Source organism: Rhodnius prolixus, unplaced genomic scaffold, assembly GCF_049639745.1.
Source record: "Rhodnius prolixus isolate KJV_2025 unplaced genomic scaffold, Rpr scaffold_7, whole genome shotgun sequence".
In the NCBI taxonomy this organism is placed as follows: domain Eukaryota; kingdom Metazoa; phylum Arthropoda; class Insecta; order Hemiptera; family Reduviidae; genus Rhodnius; species Rhodnius prolixus.
This window is the reverse complement of record NW_027411582.1, coordinates 14,302,868-14,326,117: the sequence shown is the minus strand read 5'-3', so window position 1 is coordinate 14,326,117 and position 23,250 is coordinate 14,302,868. Positions and strand designations below refer to the sequence as shown.

The 23,250-nt window shown below is 33.5% G+C and overlaps 1 protein-coding gene across 4 annotated transcripts in view; it reads right to left on the bottom strand.

The window, feature by feature from the left end:
• IA-2 (tyrosine phosphatase IA-2) overlaps nucleotides 1-23,250 on the bottom strand; it is a 142,733-nt gene that overhangs the window by 99,902 nt on the left and 19,581 nt on the right. For 2 of the 4 annotated variants that reach the window (XM_074114177.1, XM_074114178.1), the window contains 2 exons: nucleotides 21,403-21,485; nucleotides 1,253-1,333 (listed from right to left, as the gene is read on the bottom strand). In XM_074114177.1, coding sequence (XP_073970278.1) covers nucleotides 1,253-1,331 — 79 coding nt within the window. In that variant the 5' untranslated portion in view covers nucleotides 1,332-1,333; nucleotides 21,403-21,485. Of the gene's footprint in view, nucleotides 1-1,252; nucleotides 1,334-21,402; nucleotides 21,486-21,568; nucleotides 21,873-23,250 lie in introns of those variants that run through there. The other 2 variants (XM_074114176.1, XM_074114179.1) reach the window with 2 other exon arrangements.

Genomic DNA, 23,250 nt, shown 5'->3' with positions numbered 1-23,250 from the left:
GGATTTTGGTTAGTTTTGACCCAAATAATAAGGAGAAAGAAAAATTTTTCATGTTGGTGAACTTTTCAATTAAAATCGTTCTAGGCGAACCGTGATATATTTGATGGGAATAAGTTATTAAATTGGATCTGAAACATATTTCTTAATCAACTTTAGTTTAAACCACTACAGTTAAGCTACTTTAGACTGAACTGGAAATAGTCTGCAAACTAGTGATAAGTTCTGTCCCAATGTTACGAACAACCTTTACATTAAGAATTATACAACCATCTTCAAAATAATACTACCAATAGTAATAGAACATAGAAAACGATAATCAAGTGAAATTCATCTCTCTCTAAATCTCTTTTTTTTTCATCCTTTTCTAATGAAGCAAACATTAATTGTGAAGACACTTTACAATTTCAATCAAGCATCAAATGCATTTCATATCAGGTCTCATCAATCTCTAAAAGTTTCATATGTAAATTCTTTTTTACCACTAAACGTCTGCATTTCTTAAGTTATTAAACAAGAGTTCTGTCTATTAATTACGAGATCAACATTTTGTTATTTATTCCTATTTATGTCTCGTAAGTTGGAACAACGGATTTTGAAGTTTGATTTTTAATCTTAAGTAAGTCAACCAAAAATTTAGATACTGAAAAATGGGACGTTTTATTCAACTTTATCCCCTCAATTTTTTTAACTATTAAATTTCCTTTTCTCGCGTTGTTAGAAATCCCTAATTAGATTCCAATAATCCCAAGAAACGCGTCGATTAAAAATGAGTCAATTATTTTATTCATACCAGAATACTTGATTTGAACAATACTCTAGCTAAGAAAACTACTTAATCATAAATAAAATACTCAATAATTTGAATATTTTTTAACACTAAACTTTAATTATGTGTGTCACGATCGCCGAACACCCTCTTACCGGCAATAATACAAATATGTAATAATGGTAGTAATAAAATTCAAGTATTAAAGGGAATCAAGAAATATTTGAAGAGATCCTCCCTTAAATAGTTAAGAAGGGTGCTTGATTAATCCACATCTCAGACTGGAGGAATCAAAGGCATGTCAAAGATATTAGATAGGGTCACCCATTCTTATCACTATTCGACATTCTTTAAGATTAGGTGCTCTTCCTTATATCTTTGGTACGTCGATAGAGAATAGAATTAATATCACAATCTGTTGAAGAGAATTTATTAAATACTTTATTCAGTTTTCCTAGTATAAAAGAAAAACCAATAAATACTTACCAACATTGCTGGCTGTAGATTCTCCATTCTGTACGAGTGTCAAACAGGCCAGAAGCGCCACACTGAGATGTAAAATCATGGCTGGAACACAAGTCGGATTTAGTTAATATTTTAACAAACGATTGCATACAAATTTAAGTGCTAGGGATTATAACTATTAATTCCAAATTGCACAGACAGTATTAAGCAGAATTAACACTTAAGATTTGAACCAATTTATAATTAATCAGATTAATTTTCAACGTTCATAAATTTTTTCATTTGATATTGCAATTGGATGCAATTGCAGGATTAAAAGAACAGGAAATGTTTAAACGTAATACTTCTCGTTTCAAATATTAGTATAACTAATTTAAGCTATTGGTAATGGCTAATAAAAAGCCAAAATTGGTTTTCAAATAAATCTGAGGATTAGATATTGATTACCCTCAATAAACAGGGAGGTTCAGAAAGAAACGTGTTTAAGAGAAATGAGGTAGTTACTATTACGGAAAAAGGGGTCACTGGACTGTGGAATTACAAAGGACAAAGCTCCAATAATAAAAAAAAAGGAAGAAGAAGAAAAGGCTGTAAGGGTGAGGATAACTCACTTGGATAGAGGGTTTATCCTTAAATTGTACCAATACCGATGCTAGATCCTATTCCTTAAATTGTACCAATACAGATGCTGGGTTTACGCCTTAAATTGTACCAACACGTTTACCAACATTTGTGACATGATTATCTATTTTTTATTATTTTTTTTTTTTTTTGTACTAAATTAATTTTGTAAATTTTACATGGAATTCGAATGTCTGAAATGAATTCTGATATTTCTTAAAACAATGATTTTTGGTGAATATCGAGGTGCGGTCTTTAATAAAAACAACTTTTTTGCTTTATACCAACGTTTCGGTAATTTTTACTACCTTCTTCAGGGTCTGTACAAAAGGAATATTACACTAATATAGATAAAATTAAAAACTATAAAAATAAATGAAATAAAAATTATTTCTAAAACATAAAATTAAATAGATAGATAAATATAATAAATATAATTTGGAAAGACTTACATTATAAAACAAGTTTGTGAAGTTCAATGTAGAGCTACGAGTATATCATCATAACTGTTAAGGATCGACGGAAAAGTGGGTTTATATAGAGGTAAGGGAGGGGTGAAAACAATGGGGCTGGAAAAACCTAAGGTATGTGATGAGTAATTTGTTAAGTTACTCTTTGAAGAATGTTATTGTAGAAATTTGAAAGATTGTTCGTGTCTGTCCTAAAGTTGATGGATTTTTGTTGTTTTTTAATGTGTATCATTTCTAATATGTTCCGTTTGTTTCTGTTGGTGTTAGTTGCAATTATGGAAGTGTTGTCAAAGTCAAATTCGTGTTGTAAGTCTAGATGGTGTTTGGTGAGAGCAGATAAGGTATCATTAGGTTTTTTAGTTTTGCAGTCGTGTTGGTGTTGGTCTATACAAGAGACTATTCTCTTGTTCAGATATTGTGATGTGATGTAAATTACCGATACGTTGGTATAAAGCAATAAAGTTGTTTTTATTTAAGCCCGCACCTCGATATTCACCAAAAATCGTCTATCAACAACGGTCGAAAAAACCATAACCATCTTAAAACAATATTTATCTAATCCCTAAAGCCAATTACTTATAATTAAGATTCACTCTGGATAATCATTATATGTTCAGATTATGGTAAATTCGGGCAGAATATGAAATAACCATTACTGCTCAACAGTGAAGACTTCGCAGACTAAATTCTTTTGACCTAAATACGGCTTCAAGGTCGAGAATATTTCTCTGCTCACCTTGAATGATAAGCGTGAAAAAAGGTGAGCTATTTTGGCTAGAATTTGTCAACTAATTCCATCAATCAGGTTAAAAAATCAAAATATTCGACGAGAAATGATTGGTAATTAATAGAAGAGTCGTTAGGACAGTGTATATATCGTAATTTTGTTGGCCGATTGATGAAATTAGGCTATAAAATGACTTTATGAACTTGGAAAAGAAAGTCCTCTTACAGAAAAGCTAGATAAAAAGAAAAGGTGATTGGAAGATCGAATGTATGTACTAGAATAGACAGATCTTATAGTAAACAGGAAGAGAAATTGCGGAGCAACCAGAAGAAAATTATGTTTGGCAATCCTAAATTGGCGGCTTAAAACAAATCTATTTTAAATAATTGACAAACTAAAACTCAATCAAGCAGTGTTCAAATTTTTTCAAGCACATTAACTTTGAATTATTTCGGCAGAGAATGAATACTTCTATTCTAAGCGAACTGACCAGAGTGCTTTAACTTCTGGAGCGCGTAAATCCTTTAAAGGAAACTCAGAGAAGCGTGATAATTATGGCGCTCTAAGAAAATCGCTAAATCATTCTTTGAATCCATTATCGGCTGAAAAAAAAACCCTAAAATACAAACTGACACCAAAATATTTAAATATATAAAGTTTCGTGAAGTCAAGTGAGAATAATGTTATAGGATCGTTGACCAACACAAAGCGAACTCTGAATTTAGTTTTTGTTAGAAAAAGATGGGTAGTCTCTGACTCCTAATATGGATGAATGCTCAAAGGAAGTCGATCACCACAAAATGAAGAAAAAATCTTATGAAAACAAATCTCTTAAATACATAAAACATAGCCGGAAAAACCGTGGAAGATAAATAGAGAAGAAAATTGAATCATAGCCGTTTTGATTGATGATTTGTTGAATGAACGTGCTTTCTAGGAAATGAAACTTAATGGAGAAATAACAAAATGTTTCAGTTAGATCTGAGACCCTTAATTTAATAAACTCTGTATTTTTTGCTGTTTCACTTTAATCAATAATTAATTCTATCACATCTATAGTTTGTTTAATATTAATTAAGACTTTAAAGGACGGTAGAAGAATCAATTAAAAACTTGTGATAAGATTAGCGTTGAAAGGAAAGTTGTCAGATTCATTCTACTAACTTGAAACTATTCAACTTCTACCTAGTAATTGTTCACATTACAGTTTCAAAAACACTATTACAATCTTAACAGGCACCATAAACTCTAATATATTTCAAGTAGAAATTATTTATGAATTTTAGAAAGAAGTATTTAATCTTGCACAAATAATTTACGAGGGTCATTCAATAAGTAACGGGACAAATTACTACTGCTCAAAAACAGCTAAATTGATCCGTATGAAACTTTCAGGACATAAAGTTGGCAACCTTGCGATGACATCTGATCAGCTGTTCAATTATATTTTGTAAACATAACCTCAAATTTACTCAGTTAACGATGGCGAGTCCGCTCGAGAATTGCACCGTGGAAGAACAACGTGCCGTGATCAGATTTTTAGTCGCGGAAGGTGAGAAAGGTAGTAAAATCCACAAAAGAATGTTAAAAGTGTACGGAGACAATTGTTTGAATCGTTCGAACGTTTACAAATGGGTAGAACAGTTTCAAAGTGGCCGTACAAAAGTTTCTGACGAGCAACGCAGTGGACGACCGATCGAAGTTGGGACTTCCTCTCTCGAATCTCGGATTGACGCGTTAATTCGGGACAATAGGCGTATCACCGTTGAACTGATAAGTGAAAAAGTAAACGCGAGTGTTGGAACTGTCCATAACATTATTCACAACAAGCTGCAGTACAAGAAAACCTGTGCGAGATGCGTGCTCAGACAACTCACGGACGCTCACAAAGAAATCCGGCTTCAAATCAGTCAACAGTAGAAAAATCGATATTCGACTGAAGGAGAAGGTTTTTTCAAAAGAATTGTAACGTGTGATGAAACATGGATCCACCACTATGAGCCAGAGTCAAAACGACAGAGCCTTGAGTGGATGCATACGACTTCTCCCATTCGGAAAAAATTCAGGACCCAGCCATCTGCCGGTAAAGTCATGCTTACAGTATTCTGGGATTTTCAGGGGCCAATTTATTGTGATTTTCTTGAAAGCCAAAGAACAATCAACAGCCAGTACTACAGTGACATGCTGGAAAACAAGATAAGACCTGCAATTCGAACGAAACGCCGTCGGCTCTTGACTGAAGGCGTGATTTTGCTTTATGACAACGCTCGTCCACATACGGCACAGCTGACGAAAGAAAAACTTCAGAAACTGGGATGGGAGATCCTTCCACATCCCCCCTACAGCCCCGACCTCGCCCCATCAGACTTCCATCTGTTTGGACCCCTTAAAGATGGTCTACGAGGGATACATTTTCGATCCAATGAAGAGGTAAAAAATCAGGTGCAAAAGTGGCTTCGAGATCAACCCAAAGAATTTTATGCCAAAGGCATTTACAAATTAGCAGAAAGTTGGGACAAGGTATAAGTGTTGCTGGGGACTATGTTGAAAAGTAACCAAAGTTTTGTACTGATTCAATAAACCGTTTTTGAGCAATAATAATTTGTCTCGTTACTTATTGAATGACCCTCGTAATTAGAAGACTTGGTTGGCAGCATTATATCTAGGCTAGCGGTTTAAATGCAACTGAATATTTGAGGACAGTACATGCTCATTGCATAATGCATTTTAGAGCATGGTTTTAAAATAGTGTTTGCGATAAGGAGAGGCTTTTCTACTAGTGATAACAATAGTTTAAAAATAATATGTAATGGTGGATTTTTTGCACAACATAGTGAACATAAAGTTAAGGAATAAATAGACAAGAAAAAAGAATTGAATTTCTTGTAACAGATATTTAGAAACACTAGAATAACTATTATCGGATTGTACATAAAGTGAGATTCAGCTGTTTTCGATGACATGAAGTAGAAGAGTAGACAGAACGTCAATTGGTACAATTAGGGCGACTTTGAAACGAATCTTCACCTAATAACCTTAGTTATTTCAAACTGCTTACCACTGCTTTTATTAAAAATAAATTGACTCTTTTGAACAGAAATTCCTTTTCAGTAGGTACAGTGGGACCTCGCATAACGAGCACCTCGCTTAACGAGTAATTCGCATAACGAGTAAAACAAATTGATTCTTATAGCGAGCGATGTTTCGCATAACGATAGTTTTCTAATGACATTTCGCTGACTGCGCAGTTTTCGCTGACTCATCGAAAACTGCGCATTCTTCGATTAGTCATTCCTGTTTACGCATATGCGTTTCATATTCTCCACGTATCTAATGCACTGATACAGTCGAAACCGAACTTCACCGAATGAGTGGTGTATAGGAGAAGTCCATATAGTGACATTTGTGTTTAAATATTGTAACGAAGTTGACCTGGGCAGAGAAGAAAGGCTTAGATTGTTCTAGGGGTTGAACGATCATAGTCAAGAGCTATCCACAGAGGAACTTGTTGAGTTGCAACACATTTCACAACAAGAATTGGTGGAAGAGAATTTATTAGACAAAGAGGAGAAAATATCAGAGGAACAACAATCTTCCAGCGCAATAAGAGAAATGTTGAAAGCATGGGAAACTGTTGCAACACACGTAGAAAACTATCACCCGAATAAGGCTGTGGCTATGCGATCTATAAATTTATTTAATGATAATGCTGTGTCACATTTTGAAGACATTTTGAAGCGACGGCAGAAACAAGGAACATTGGACAAATTTATAATTAAAAAGGATTAATTATGAATGTACATATTTATCTCAATTAATATATGTAATTTATATTATATTACATCATATGTACATATGTATATAATTTTTTCGAAATAAATGTTATAAAAAAAAAATTTATCAATATTTTTTTTTGCATGGAACCAATTATCCCCTTTTATTTTAATTTAAATGAAAAAAATTGTTTCGCTTAACGAGTATTTCGCTTAACGAGTAAGGTTCTGGAACGAATTATGCTCGTTAAGCGAGGTTCGACTGTATTTGTTTTTTAATTTATTTTCACAACTGCAGTACATTTCTGCAGTGAAGCTGAGACAACATGATATAAGTACATGAGTAACATGATGGTAGAATTCACCGAATGGTGAAACCTCCACAGAAAAGTATTATACTACTATACACTGGCACTTACTTCATTAAGAGGAACACATAGCCACTGGTGCTTCAACCGTCTTGCGAGGATTTCCTGGTAATGGAGTTAGTTGCGGGGGAAACAAGAGGGTTAGGATTTAATTAAATTTGTTGATGCGTGGAACTTAGGGTACCAGGATCTTGCAATTCCAGAAACGAAGGGAACAAGAAGATATCGATGCAAGGTAGAGTTAGAGACGTAGTAAGGAACATTAGCGAGTAGGAGAAGCGTTTTTTATTAAAAGATTGGATTCTATAGATATTGGAAGCTTTGGCTGAGCCCCAAAGTTCCGTTCAGCATGTCCAGAAAGGTTTCAGTATCATGGTGTAGATAAGTTGTTTTCTGTTTAATAGAAGTTACGATCGCTTGTCGAGAAGTCTAGAGAGAACCTTGATTCGTCTGTTTCAGTCTAGTAAATGGATTGCATGAAGAGTCATAACTCATAAGTATTAAACACAATCAGTTGTGAGAAAAGGATTGTGGATTAGATTTTAAATCCATTAAATGATCAAGCCCCCACTTTAATGAATTAAAAGGATGATCCGAACAAAACAAGAGATGCGCGCAAATGTTGTATCATCGGTGACAAGTATTTATGCCGGCATTCCGAGATTAATGGGCCAAGAGTGTTGAAAATAAGAATTCATGGTGCTGTAATTCAGATGGAAATTAAGCTTACAGCATATCTCTGCAGACCTAGAGAATCATTGAAGTTTGCCGTTCAGTAGCTCACAAGAGAATCAAAAGAGCATAGCCATATTATATTCGTAGGGTTTCCGGGTCACTTCATAAGCTTATCCAAGCTACACCACCAAGATATTATGAAATTTTTCTGAAAACTGCAGCTGATTCGTAAAGCGGCATTTTGGTCATATATATTTTGTGTGTTTGAACGATAGGGACAAATGACTAGGGTTGCCAAAGAGTGATAGAGTGTGTTCTGTGCAGAGGTAGGAGTTGGCTGCCAGTAGAAACGTAAAAAGGTTGTAAGAGACTATCTTAGAAAGTAATAAATTATTGTAGATATTCTAAACAGTACATATCCTACAAAATTGTTATTCTTCCCAAAGAAACTTTATAACAATAAATCAATTCATTAAACCATTCACCGAAGTGGGACGAAAGCAAAATCGTTTAAAACTGAAGACTAAAAACTCGCGATGACTCTACCTAGATCAGGGGTCGGCAACCCGCGGCTCGCGAGCCGCATGCAGCTCTTTTAACCCAATTGTGTGGCTCTTCTGCCTGCCAAAAATATATTGTATATTTTAATTTTATTGAAACGAATGAAAATTCCATTTATTAATAGTTATTTATTTAACAAGTGTGGAAAGTAGTACTTTTCCTCACGCGAGGCAGGGTTTGCACTTGCACTCGCATCGCTTCGCTCGCTCGTGCGTGCAAACCCTGCCTCGCGTGAGGAAAATACTTTACACTAGAGTTAAATATTATATTTTTTCTGCAACCATTTATAAACTAAAAAAATTAAAAATTTCATTTTTACAGTCTACAAAAAAGTAATTTATTTATTATAAACATTTATTGTTATATTACAATTATTTACATTACTTACGTATTTACATTACTTATTACATTTTCTGCTGTTTCTTTTATTGATGGAGGAGTGTTTTCTAAACAGGAATTACTAGAATCCATTTTAAATTTCTATAAGGTAACACTATAACCTTTTTAACTGTTATAATTAAAAATATCTAATTATTTATTAAAGTATTATTTTTATTTCTATATTCCTTTCAATTTTTATTTTATTTTTTAATATTCGTTTTTTAATTATTTAGTTACGTTAAATAAGCTTATTAAAGTTTTACAGAAAATATTTATGTTAATAACAAAACTTCTTATATCAAGGAAGCACAATAAAGTTTTTCCACACACTAGTGCGGAAAGTGACACTAATGGGAATTTCCCCCCACAAGTGTGGGAAGTTGGGCATTACACAGCTGATTTTAATTGAGTAATGAGAACTTCCCTACATGGTTGCAGAAAAAATTATTTTTTCTAAAATAATTTTAAATGTGATAGGTTCGAAATTGAATAGAATTATACAATATCAAAATAAAGTACTTGATTTATATTGTAAGACTGCCGCCTTTTCATTCCTTAAGTTATTATTTATTTGTTTATTTACTTTGCAATATGTGAAAATAAATATATAAAACATTTAAATGTTATTGAATATCATAAAATAATAATTTGCGAATACAAATGATCTACAGAATTTTTTACATTATCATCCTTGCGGCTCTTGGTAAGATTTATTAAAATTATTTAAGGAAATATGCCTCTCTATTTAAAATAGGTTGCCGACCCCTGGTCTAGATGATTCTGCCAGTCCTAGAGCAAAGATGGAATGTTTACTAATTTTCTTAACAACCTTCAGGGCATAGAACCGAAAAATTACCTGAAAGTTTTCTTATGAGAAAACTAATAAACCATTTTGAGATTTTATTTTTTCTTCTTTTAAAATTTAATATCCGTCCTCTCCGATTCCTCCAACTTTAAATACAAAAATTACTATCTCTTCCTTAATATACTTCGCCAAACTAAGGTCTTCTCATTTTAAAGTTTTCCAAATGAGCATGATCTTCAAGATTGTTTAATATAATTAGGGAAATACAAGATTACATGAAAAGATGTGAGAGATGGCGAAATAATTTTTCCCGTTTATTTTCAACGTTAATTTAAATTACCTAATTATTTTTCAGTGATGTAATAAGCTTTTCATTTTTTTCTTTCTAAGCTTTAGATGAATTACATAATTCCATTTCAAAGACCTAATTAATTCGCCTAGGTTTTTATTAAGTGAAACAATCTAGTGGAGGTCCTATTAGCAATTTTTTGTTTTCCAAATCTGCTTCTCTTAAGTAAACTTACCGTTCAAGTGGAGATTCTAGAAGAATGTGAACGAAATCAAGTTCTGATGTTTAGTATCAAATCTCTCGAGTTACGATCATCTCAGGAAGAGAAGGATCTACGTACCTATGAGTCCTTAATATCTTTAAGAGTCCCTGCAGTCTGGGGGTCACCAATATGAGAATCACTCAGAGATTCTTCGATTCCTTAATCTCCAATCACAGAACAGTATCACCCCTACTTCACAACTTGACCGCTCGATCATTGCTTTCCCGGCATTCTCAGTAAAGCTTCGTTCTAGTTCTTCTACATATTTGAAGCTTCAGAATGACTTGCTTAAAAGCCTTGAGCGTAATCTTAATGTCCGAAAATATTCTTACTTTACAATAACCTTCCAGCTGTTACTCCAACAGGCAACAGCATTTAATTATTATTTCTATCGTAATGTTTCTGTTCTACATGCTGGGAAATTATTTCTTTTCACTCCAAGTATTAATTTTTCTGTGTTTCTTTTAATTGAAATATTTTGCACACACCACCACTTTAGAAATCATTGGTTTTCTCATTCTTCTACTTCTTCTTACTTTGGTGAACAAAAAAATGTGATGTAAACTGAACTAAGTGAAAATAATACTTTCTTAGATAGAATTCTACAAGACATTATTACTAGTCAAAGAGTGAAGCTCCATTTAATGATACCTCGATCATTAAAACTACAACCCTTTGTCTCTTTGATCATCCAGGTCCTTTTATAATTAAAGTTTATTAGAAAGCCTTATTTTAAAGTAATATTTGTCAATTAAAAGCAGATGAAAAAGGCGTAAGAGGAACTCCTTGAACTTTCTCACCAGACACGTTTTCTAGTTTATTCCTGACTAATTTAATTTTAAATTTAATTGCTAGCAAAACATAAATAAATCTAATGAGAACATTCATTATTAATTTCCAAAAATTGCACGACAGCAAGTGTTGCTATTATTTGAAGTAACGAGAAATTACAGTTCAAAGTTATTTCAAAACAACCATAACATAAATATATCTTAAAAACAATATAATAATCATAAAAATGAATCTAGCTAAGATTATCTATCTCTTGAATGCTTCGTTATTGATCGCCATATATGTGGTAACCATATGTGCTGTTGACACATTTGGCATAGAAACAAGACCACATGATTTAACATTTCATTGCTAACTATATCTAACAATCCTATTTTGCAGTTAAGTCCAGGATTTAGTGTAGAAATTCAAGTAGCATACTACGAGGGTCGTTTGAAAAGTCCGTGCAAAGTCAGAGAGATAGCACTACTGGCGCGTAACGAGGTTATGTTTAGTTAGTAGCATCTCTTGGAAGAACACACACCAAGTTTCTTTGTGTTTGGCATTCGTTTGAATCGAGGAAGTCGAGTGATTTTCAAAAAATGGACGAAAAAGAATTTCGTGTGTTGATTAAACGCTATTTTATGAAAGGCAAAACGCCTCAGGAGACTAAAGAGAAGCTTGATAAACATTATGGTGACTCTGCACCTTCGATTAGAACAGTTTATAAGTGGTTTCAAAATTTTCGGAGTGGCCATATGGGCACAAGTGACGCTGAACGTTCTGGACGCCCTGTTGAGGTTACTACTCTAGAAATCATTGATAAAATCCATGATATGGTGATGGATGACAGAAGAGTGAAGGTGCGTGAGATTGCTAGTGCTGTGGGCATCTCCAATGAACGGGTACATAATATTTTGCATCAACATTTGGACATGACAAAGCTATCCGCAAGATGGGTGCCGCGATTGCTCACGCTTGAACCAAAAACGAAATCGTGTGAAGTGTTGCAAGGACGGTTTGCAGCAGTTCCAGAAGAATCCGCAGAACTTTAAGCGTCGTTTCGTCACTGTGGATGAAACATGGATACATCACTACACTCCTGAGACCAAAGAACAATCTAAACAATGGGTTACCAAGGGGGAATCTGCGCCAAAAAAAAAAGCGAAAACCGTTTCTTCGGCCGGAAAGATTATGGCGACTGTCTTTTGGGATTCGCAAGGAATAATCCTCATCAACTATCTGGAAAAGGGTAAAACTATTACAGGTGCATATTATTCATCGTTATTGGACCATTTCAAAACCGAGCTGCAAGAAAAACGCCCACGATTAGCCCACCAAAAAAGTCCTTTTCCATCACGACAACGCACCAGCTCACACCTCAGCAGTTGTGGTCGCAAAATTAATGGAAATAGGGATCCAACTCGTTTCACATCCCCCCTATTCTCCAGACTTGGCTCCCTCGGACTACTTTTTGTTCCCCAATATGAAGAAATGGCTGGCGGGAAAAAGATTTTATTCAAACGAGGAGGTGATTGCAGAAACGAATGGCTATTTTTCAGACTTGTACAAATCCTATTATTCGGAAGGGATCAACAAACTAGAGCAGCGTTGGACGAAGTTTATAAGCCTAAAAGGAGACTATGTTGAAAAATAAAAAAGGTTTACCCCAAAAAATTAAGTAGTTTTTATTTTTGCACGGACTTTTCAAACGATCCTCGTACTTAGAATACGGATGACAGGACTTATTTAACATTCTGGATCGTAGGGTAGACCCAAGAAATAAACTTCACAGAGGAAAGACGAAATAGATTTCTGCACGCAAATAGATTTATTATCTACTTGATGAATATTATTGATTATTTTTTTAATCTCTGAAGTTTGGGTGCACTTTTGTGGAATAATTAATGGGCGTTATAAATTTTGAGCTAGTTCCTGTTGGAATTCAAATTTAAGTTAGCTATAAACACGAATATTACTTTGATTTTGCCCTTTGATAAGTATATTATAAAAAAATAACACTTCTTCAACAAGAAGAACTCAAGGACGTACATGGCACGCAAACGTCCTTTGTAATCGAAGATTAGAATTCTGCACTTCTTGCTCATATAAAACACAGCTCAGACCTGGCACACTCCAGTCACCGACTATCCCACTTATTGCAATAATAATAAATTAAAAAAAAATCATAATAAATATGGTGGAAGTGAAAAACGTCAATGTTCTTGGATACCTTGCAATTGGCATCAATTGAACCCATTGGCCAATGGATTGCTTCAATTTTTTGTAGAAATAATTAGATAAAGATAAATAAATAACTGTATTTTATGTAAAATTACACATTACAGGGAGATTCTGATTTGTAAATTAAATTTCATAAACAATCTTAATGATTAATGGTCAGAAAAATAAATAAAATTATACCTTTAGTTATACAAATAAATGGCAATAATAATCAGGGCCGAATTTAGATGAAAAGAGAGATTATTACATAGAGAGATAATAAAATACATCACTAAAATAGAGTTTTCACTGTTTTTAGAATAGTTTAATTTTAATTTTACTAACAATTTGAATGTAGGCCACTCTTGATCTTGAGGCCCTAGGCTGAAGCCTTAGTTAGCCTATAGGAAAATCTGGCCCTGATAATAATAGATAATATATATTGAGAAAAATAGTTAAATAATACTATAAAGTAATAAAGGAGTTGAGTTCACCGTCTCTCTTACATACCATAATTATACTACAAACAATTCTTAATGCTTCTTGAAAGAAAGCGAAATAGCTAAAATAATAACATAGTATACAGGGTGAAGCAGTAAGTATTGTCCATAGGCCTGCTGAGTGTAGTACATCTAAAGTGGAGTTCAATGACGTATTGGCCAAGTTCATATTTTCCTCTGTTCTTGAGTGACGTCACTTTAAAGTTTTTTTCTAAAATCATTACTTTTTTCCAATAAAAATGTTATTACTCAGAAAGTTTTAGTCCGAATTCGATTCTGATGACATGGTTAGAAAGACAGATAAATTTCCTAAAAATTGACACCATTTTGAAGCATAAATTATTCTCCAAACTGCCTTAATCTTCCACCGGAACCTAGGAAAATAAAAGTAAGCGAAATTTTTAAGAAAACTCATTAGGCTCTTATGTGATCATTTTCAGACCTAGGTGCTGGCACTTTTTACAAAAGTTTCCTTGTCTAATGTGGGCTTTCAAACGGTATATCATTTTCCAGGATTCCTTTTATCTTCGTATGAGAAATTGCGTTTGTTTTGCAAGAAAACGTGTTCATGAGCATACAGCAGTGATATTGTATTGTGTTGTTTAATTCATTAAACTCTTGGGGATGGAGCTGTAGTCAATTTTTAAAGTAGATTGTCTTAAAATAAGGTAGTCTAAGGTTACTTATTGCACAAAAAAAATAAAATAAAATAAAATAAAAAAAATCTAAACTGAAATATTTGACAAAATGTTAGATTTTGAAACTAAGCAAATTAGCCTTCGATTATAAAAATAGCACTTGTTTAAAATATTTTCTAACATTTTGTCAAATATTTCAGTTTAGATTTTTTTTATTTTATTTTATATAATTTTTTTTGTGCAATAAGTAACCTTAGACTACCTTATTTTAAGACAATCTACTTTAAAAATTGACTACAGCTCCATCCCCAAGAGTTTAATGAATTAAACAACACAATACAATATCACTGCTGTATGCTCATGAACACGTTTTCTTGCAAAACAAACGCAATTTCTCATACGAAGATAAAAGGAATCCTGGAAAATGATATACCGTTTGAAAGCCCACATTAGACAAGGAAACTTTTGTAAAAAGTGCCAGCACCTAGGTCTGAAAATGATCACATAAGAGCCTAATGAGTTTTCTTAAAAATTTCGCTTACTTTTATTTTCCTAGGTTCCGGTGGAAGATTAAGGCAGTTTGGAGAATAATTTATGCTTCAAAATGGTGTCAATTTTTAGGAAATTTATCTGTCTTTCTAACCATGTCATCAGAATCGAATTCGGACTAAAACTTTCTGAGTAATAACATTTTTATTGGAAAAAAGTAATGATTCTAGAAAAAAACTTTAAAGTGACGTAACTCAAGAACAGAGGAAAATATGAAGTTGGCCAATATGTCATTGAACTCCACTTTAGATGTACTACACACTGTAGGTCTATTGACAATACTTACTGGTTCACCCTGTATATAACTGAATATACGGTCTTCAGGATAAAAAAGGTTAAATCCTCAACAAACTTAAGCTATTACTATCATATTCTGTCTTAATAAATGAATACTCTCTTTAGGCAGTATGTAAGAAACAAAAATTATATCTATTCTGGTATTCTTCTGCCTAAAATAATAATAATATCCTACTCTTTACTTTCATTTTAATTTAGTTTATTATAATAAATTTTATTATAATTATAATAATTATTATTATTTATTAGTAGTTAATGAGGTTGTCTGACTATTTTATAAAACTTTCGACAAGAAAGGTTATGAGAACTTCAGACTACGAGTATACTGAAATTGCAATTAGGATGAGCAACATCACCTCTCGGTTCATTCAAGACCTCATTTCTAATTAAAAAGGAAAGACACGAGGTTTGCCAAGATTAATCTCATTTAACCTTAAGGGAAGTGGATAAGGTAAGCTAGCTATAAACACCTGTCGTTTTTACGGTAAAGATTAAGTAATAAAGGAAAAAACGAAGTAATAACAGGTGAACTTGATATCCAACTACCGATCAGGTAAACAGGGTGATCCATTTAAAACGCACTGATCGATAATAACTTTTTGAGGAAGCGGAATTTCGAGAAAAAAAAAACACGAAGTAAACTATATTTTTTTTTTTTGTTTAGTTTTCAAATTTTCCACTCCCGATGCTGTATCTTCATTTTTGGAAAGTTACGGCCAAAAACCCGATTAGGGTTCCATAAGGACCACTGTTTTTGACAATGATTATGAAAACTAAATAGAAAACTGAGAAAAATGACGTTAACCCCGTTTCGATATCCCTAATATTAGTTGAGATATTTAAGATCAAAGTTACAATTTTATCAATTCGTGATCGGTTTTCAATATTAATTTTCCACCAGAGATACACGTTTTGGGAGGTGTTCTCTGACTGCATGCAATGTTATTGGTGTCGCAAAATAAAAAAATAATAATAATGGAAGATTTTGAAACATGTAGAGTAATGTAATGGTTGTGGGTGAATCAGGATAAATTTGTTTTATCATCAAATAAAAGCAATCATCACATCATTTTAATGCAACCAGTATGCAAGACTTCTTGACTTATGATTACGGTAAGAATGTCTTAGTACAGTGTTGGTCTAGTTGTCAAGAGCATGGTCCTTATGAAACCCCAATCGGGTTTTTTACCGTAACTCCGCCAAAAATGAAGATACAGCATAAGGAAAACAAGAGAAAATTGCTGTATTTCTAGGAAATCGGAGATTAAGATTGGATACTAGTACTGCCAAATCGTAGCTTTAGAAGACATGTTACGGAAGAGTTGCGTCAGCAGTGAAAAAGTGTTCCACTAATGAAGGGTTATATAGGGTGTGAGGAGGTTAGATTTAGGATCTTTGGAAGGAATAGGTTGACAGTAGAAGAGCTAAGATTGCCAACTAAGGAGAAAACCAAAAAAGAAAAAGTTACTCAAGAATCTCTGTGTCAATTGTGACAATGGTGAAGCCCCAAGAAGAAAACAACAAAGAGAAAGAAAAATTGAAGCCATAAAATATCTTAAACTTTTCAGGCAAGAGAAAAATCATTATGTAATATGTAATCAATGTAACCAGATATTTAGTTCTTCTGGGAAAACAAAGAGGTCATGGTCTGCGTCTTTTGCTTGAGTTGAGATAAAGGTGAGAATCACAAGGAGACCTTGGAAAATTCAATTAATACACTCCTCCACAGACAGGAGTTTACGTTTATGAATTAATGTAAAATAAATCAAACCTTCGAATCTATCTTCCCTCCTATTGGGCGTTACTTTCCAGGATAATTCAATTCCTTTACGTACCTGGAGTATTCGTAAATGACAATAGCCAGCAATGAGGATTCGAGAAAACGAAAAGGACACGAATCCATTCAGAGTAGGACTTTGCTTGTGGCTATTAATTGATAAACTGACTTCTTCTTCTGACTATTTTACTAGAAATTTTACAGAACCTACAAAAATTTACCTGGAAGGCTCAGATAAGATTCATCGTAGGATATCCAATATCTTTGGTAGAACGAAAAGTGAGCAAAGGTAGAGATCAATGCCCAGGTCAAAAAAATATATATAACTGACTTCTAACACCTCAATTACAAATTATAGCTTTAGTTTTAATCCTAACAAACACAAAATGTTTCTCAGAAATTATTTCTATTTTTTGCTCGCATTCCTACTCCATTCAGGAAGTGGAAGATTTATCTAATTCAAGGTGTTGGACCGACCATAAAGTGAAACACTCTAACTTGTCAGGAACATCTTCATTAACGAAATTATAAATTCAAAAAAACAAAAAGACAAAAACATATAAAAATTTATCAGCAGTTTTAGGGATCGTCACCCACGAGTCAATTCCAAATGTCAATAAAATAACTAACCAGCTACTAAACGTTTTTATCATTAACTATTTTATTTTCCTTATTTCACTTTAGAGGAATTGGTATTCGATGAAGGTTACCATTACTGATTTATTATATTCAAGAAGTACTTTGTTATACCTTTATACGTATATTAGCTAACCATTCAGACCTTAAAAATAAATAAATAAAATGTCAAAATAAGAACGCTCCTTCTTTTTTATTTTTGGAAGGTTTCAAAAAGTATAAAATAAAAACTTAAGCTGATAAATTTGTGTAGGAAACCAAGCGTCAACATTGTTCAACACTTTAAATAGATAGCAGAACCAGATAAGTGGATGAGTTTTAAGAAGGCGGTAAGACAATGGAGAGGATCTGCGACCCCGAAAGCTGCTGTTTCTATAAGGTGTTATATACATATTTGCTCGATTCTTAAGTTTACATTGTTTTTAGGCCGTGTAAGAAACAATGTTCTTTTTTTGAAAAGGCTCATATAATATTGAGAATAGGCTGTTAAACCTTTTACAAAGTATTTGATACGAGTCCTTTACGTGTTTTGTTAGTCATTAAAAATAAATAAATAAATATGCTTTTTAAATAATTTCTGCTGCATTAATTATACTAATTCATAGAAAGAATCCTGACTTTTCTAATTAAAAAATTATTCTATTCATTAAATTCTGCAAAATGATTTTCATAAAGAAATTGTACAAGGGAAAGAAAATGCACAAAGAAAAATGAAAATTATTCTCGAATAATCGGAGAAATTAAAAATTCAGAGGAGAAAGTATTTCTGCAGTAGGGTCATTCCATGTCAAATCAACACAAAAAAAGACCATTTTTGACCACACCATCTCGGATTTTCTTAAAATTTGCCACATGTGTACTATTGGTATAGACTTGGAAAAATATGAAATTATACTGTGATATGTCAACTGGTTTATGAGTTACAGGGCTGTAAAGTTGCCAAAAATGGGCTGAAAAACAGGGAACCCCGTGTTTTTGAATTACTGTAGAAGCTTTCCTAATTGAGCTACAGACTTGAGATTGGTGTCATTTTATAGCATATATAATGCCCTTTCCTGTGATATGCGACACCATATGGGTTAGGATAAATAAAGTTTGTTAAATTTAAATTTTAAATTTTTTAAAAAGTACATATTTTAAAATTAATTCCATGAATAGCTAGTAGTGTTATGAATCACTGGGCAAAATATTAATTTGGGACGACAATGGCTGGAATGTGACTCTGACTGGAAGAACTTACATATGTCCTACTAGAAAGTGATGCTGTCAAACAAATGAAGCCTTTTCAAGCTTAAAATAATAAAGAGATCCTATTACTTAACAGTATGTTTTACTTTGGACTTATTAGTGGAATTATTATTAGCATTATTGTATTAACATGAATTCAGGGTTGAATTAATCGGATTGGAGCTTTAGTCTTAATTTTTTTAAACACTGAAGCCATTGTCGTCCCAAATTAATATTTTGCCCAGTGATTCATAACACTACTAGCTATTCATGGAATTAATTTTAAAATTTTAAAATATATACTTTTTAAAAAATTTAAAATTTAAATTTAACAAACTTTATTTATCCTAACCCATATGGTGTCGCATATCACAGGAAAGGGCATTATATATGCTATAAAATGACACCAATCCCAAGTCTGTGGCTCAATTAGGAAAGCTTCCACAGTAATTCAAAAACACGGGGTTCCCTGTTTTTCAGCCCATTTTTGGCAACTTTACAGCCCTGTGACTCATAAACCAGTTGACATATCACAGTAAAATTTCATATTTTTCCAAGTCTATACCAATAGTACACATGTGCCAAATTTCAAGAAAATCCGAGATGGTGAGGTTCAGACCCCGTGTTGATTTGACATGGAATGACTCAGTAAACAAATAATACTCTAACGAATATTTATTACAATTCAGTAAGGCAAAATATTTAATTTAAACATGTCGATTACAAAGTTGTTTGCTGTATTGTGAAAAGTTTAAAATTACTTTCAAAATTTGTATAAGCTCTCATCATCAGCACTCAACTGTTTACTGGTTAACGGCAGAAAGAATTCGCCTACCCCAGCTCAAACATCTATTTAAAGAGTTCTTATTTTATTCAAGGAGTTCAAGACCCCAGAGTTCTACATAAGAGAAAATTGATGGCAGAAAAAAAAACAGTCCCTCTGTGGACCCGAACATTAGTTACAAGACCGAATATCACTAACATTGGATCTGAAATATTGTTCCCAAACTTTTTATACAAAAGCATTCATGCAATTGTCCAATTTACTCGGCAGTTTGTTCATGTGATTACTAATAAATTGCAAAAATATTTGAACCATATGTTACCTTACTACCTAAAGAAAGCGCAATAAAATGTTTCCTTTTTTTTAATTAAGACAATAGCATGAGCGCCAGAGTCTTTGTCAGAGAGCCTTCGAGAAGTGTTCTCTAGATACAGAGAACATACTAGCAACTAGCAACTAGCATTTAATAAAACACAATACTTAATGAGAAATAGACGGAACTTCAGTAGACGGCAGCAAGATAGAGGATAGAATGTGAGCAGAGAAGATTGGAGCCAATCCAAATATGACATCTTGGAGAGCATGAGATCGTTTGGACTAAAATGAGGTCCTATCGCCCCTTTCCAGAACCACGTACCTTTCTGCGACATTGCCAAATGACCGTAGAAGCGGCCATTAAATAATATAGGTTTGCAGCCATAGTAGTCAGCCGTGTTGGTTGGAAACTTCAGACCTGTGGCTGGCGAACAAGTGTATTCGTCTAAATTTACCCCAATATTTCGCTGACCAGGCCGGATGACCATTCAAATGGTCTAGAATATTAAGGGCTACGGAAGATTGACGACACGTGCATCGTATGGATCTATCAATTGGATAATCTGTGTGTTTTATCAGAAAGAAGAACAATCTGCACTGCAGGTGTTTTTGAGACTTGAAAGTTCATCTTTATGGAGAAGAAAAACGGTGCCTTCATACTTTACCCAAAAGGACACAGAACTAGGAGGAGAAGCTCTATTTAGTGCTTACCACGTTGACCATCTGAAACGCAGAGTGGTAAGCATTATGGTCAACTTTATGGAATCTGTTCTAGAAATCGATTTACTTCCTGAAGTAACGAGAAATTTTCACCAATGACTTCCTGCTAAATGTGGAATCCAAAGAAATATTACTTTGTGCCGCCTTCGCTGTCCCCACAGTCCAAATGTTTACAACATTTTCCGGGCACAGAAGTTAAAAAGATATATCTGATAGAAATGAAAACTTCATATAGTTGACTCCACCGAAGTACTTTTGACAGCGAAACAGCAAGTAATATATAAATAAATAAAACGCGAAAGAAAGAGTAACTAAAAGAGCACAATGGAAATTCAATAATGTTTACAAATTCATCCAACGAAATTGCAGCCACCATGTGGATTATTAAAAGATGCATTAAAAAAGAAACTAATTGACAAATGGTGCGAAGCAAAAGATAAGGCGTAAAAAAAAACGTTCAATAAATGAAGAAAACATGAAATTGGTGGACACCTGGTGGGCTGACGTCACTCTAAGTGTATTTACTGGTTTGAACATGAATGGACTTAGTATGCTACAAGTGTGGCAATTTACTGATTGGCATGATCATGGTCAAATTCTGCTTTAAATTTTTCTACTGAAAATTAAGTTTATCTTTTAGGGGCCAATAAATGTTTTATTAAAGATTACACTTATTTTAAAAGTAACATTTACAAAAAAGAAATAAGATAGCGATTTAAAAAAATAAAAACAAAGCTTAACTGACCTTGCAAGCAACCATATGTTTGGTAAGTAACCAATGGTATCTAAGGCTTACGCTTACCTTATTTGTTGTTAATTCCGGCCGTAAGTTTTGGGGCTTGAAGCCCCTTCTTGATGTTGGTTCACTGCACTCTGGTTAGTGAACTAGAAAAAAATTTTCAAATGTGAGATGATTCTAATAGAATGATGGGGAAAAAAGATATTGTCTCCTTAAAAAGGAAATTTACTATTAGCTCTAGTGAGTGTCCAGTTTCCTCGTCCTTAACTAAGAAATACATATGATAAGATACTTTTCTTAAACACTTCCTTAGCTAAAAACCAAAAAAATGTTCCTACCCTTGCAAAACAACGAATCGCTCTAAGGCGAATGTCCGGGCAGCCCCGGGAGTGGCTTCAATTAATATGTAATCAACACTCTCCAGTGGCTGTAGCTGTAACTAAAATTAGGGAAACTTCTGAAAAGCGCTGCTGTACAGCAGTGTAGGGCGAAATGAGAACGGAATACATCACCCCTCGCTCTATGTCCACTTTAGGATTTACTTTATTGATCCGTCGAACTACTTGTTGATGTCTCCGCCTCCAATGACACCCACACACGTTCCAAATCCGAACACAAAAGGCTACTACAGTGTAGGCTTCTTGTAACTAGAGGGCGCAATTTGGAGAGGGGATTTTATTCCAATACTTAACAATTTCCCCTCCAAAGGAAAGGGAACAACATTCATTGACAAAACAAGCCGTCCCCTAAATTCTTTTCATAATATCAATATTATTAATAAAAACACGACCGGCTAAACATAAAATTTTGTGGACGATTCTTTCTGTTTATATGCCTTTAATTCATTTTAGAATACATATATATCTCTACTCAGTAGTAAACTTCTCCCATGACCTATTCCAATCTAACTCTTATTTCCTTTTAAATATTCTAGAGTGGAGAGGAAAGCCGCTTATCCGTGATCAATTATCTGAGGATCCAATTCACCAAAGTGATTGAATCCTGCCGTTCAAAGGTAATTCTATACAGCCCTTTACAAACGAACTTAAATACTTCAATTATTAAAAATAACATATAAGCGGTAGATTGGAGACAGCATTTGTTACCAAAGTAATTTAATTTCAGAGTTCATTCTTTTTTGTAGGAAGTCTAGTGATCGCCTCAACTTATTGTAAACTGCCGATCAACCTTCCTTTAAAGAAAGACTGCCTAATCAGGCGTATATCTTAAAACAACAATACAAAGCAAAGAAATAATATTTGTTCATAATTAACGTTGTAGAAGGTCGAATGCAAGTTTTTGAATTTCATATGCCTTGCTTTATGGCAACAACTCAGTCATTCAAAATATCTTCTAGTAATTGAGCTGTTTTGGTGAATTATTTAAGTCCGATTTTTCTTCTAGAGAAGAATCAAGATTAATAGTAAGTAAATCAGAATGTGCCCACGTGAATAGTACAAAGTGTACTTCTAGAATCAGTAAGGCAGTAAGTTATGGATTGAAAAAAAACAATTTGAAATTACTCTGGAATGATTTGAAGATTGGGTTGGCAGTAAGGGGTTGGTAGGAGAAATAGTGAATAGGAAAGAATTACTGGGGAGTGGACGGGTTGCAGAAAGTTAGTTAGGTTGCTAAAAATTCAGTACGTTGCTTGGATTTTATAATACCAAAGCTGTCCGCCAGACAAGTTTAACAAATTGTTCCAAAGATCGAATTAGGCCTCAATTCTAGAGAAAGTAATACTCTTTAATTGAGCAAAATTCTAATGATTTCTGATCATTACAGTTCGAGATATTCAATGTCAAAGTTTTGTTGTTATGCAAATGCTTCAAATTTCAACACTCCGTATCTCCTTTACTATAGCGTTCCAAAGATTGGATTTGGGCTCAATTGTAGAGAAAGTAATACTCT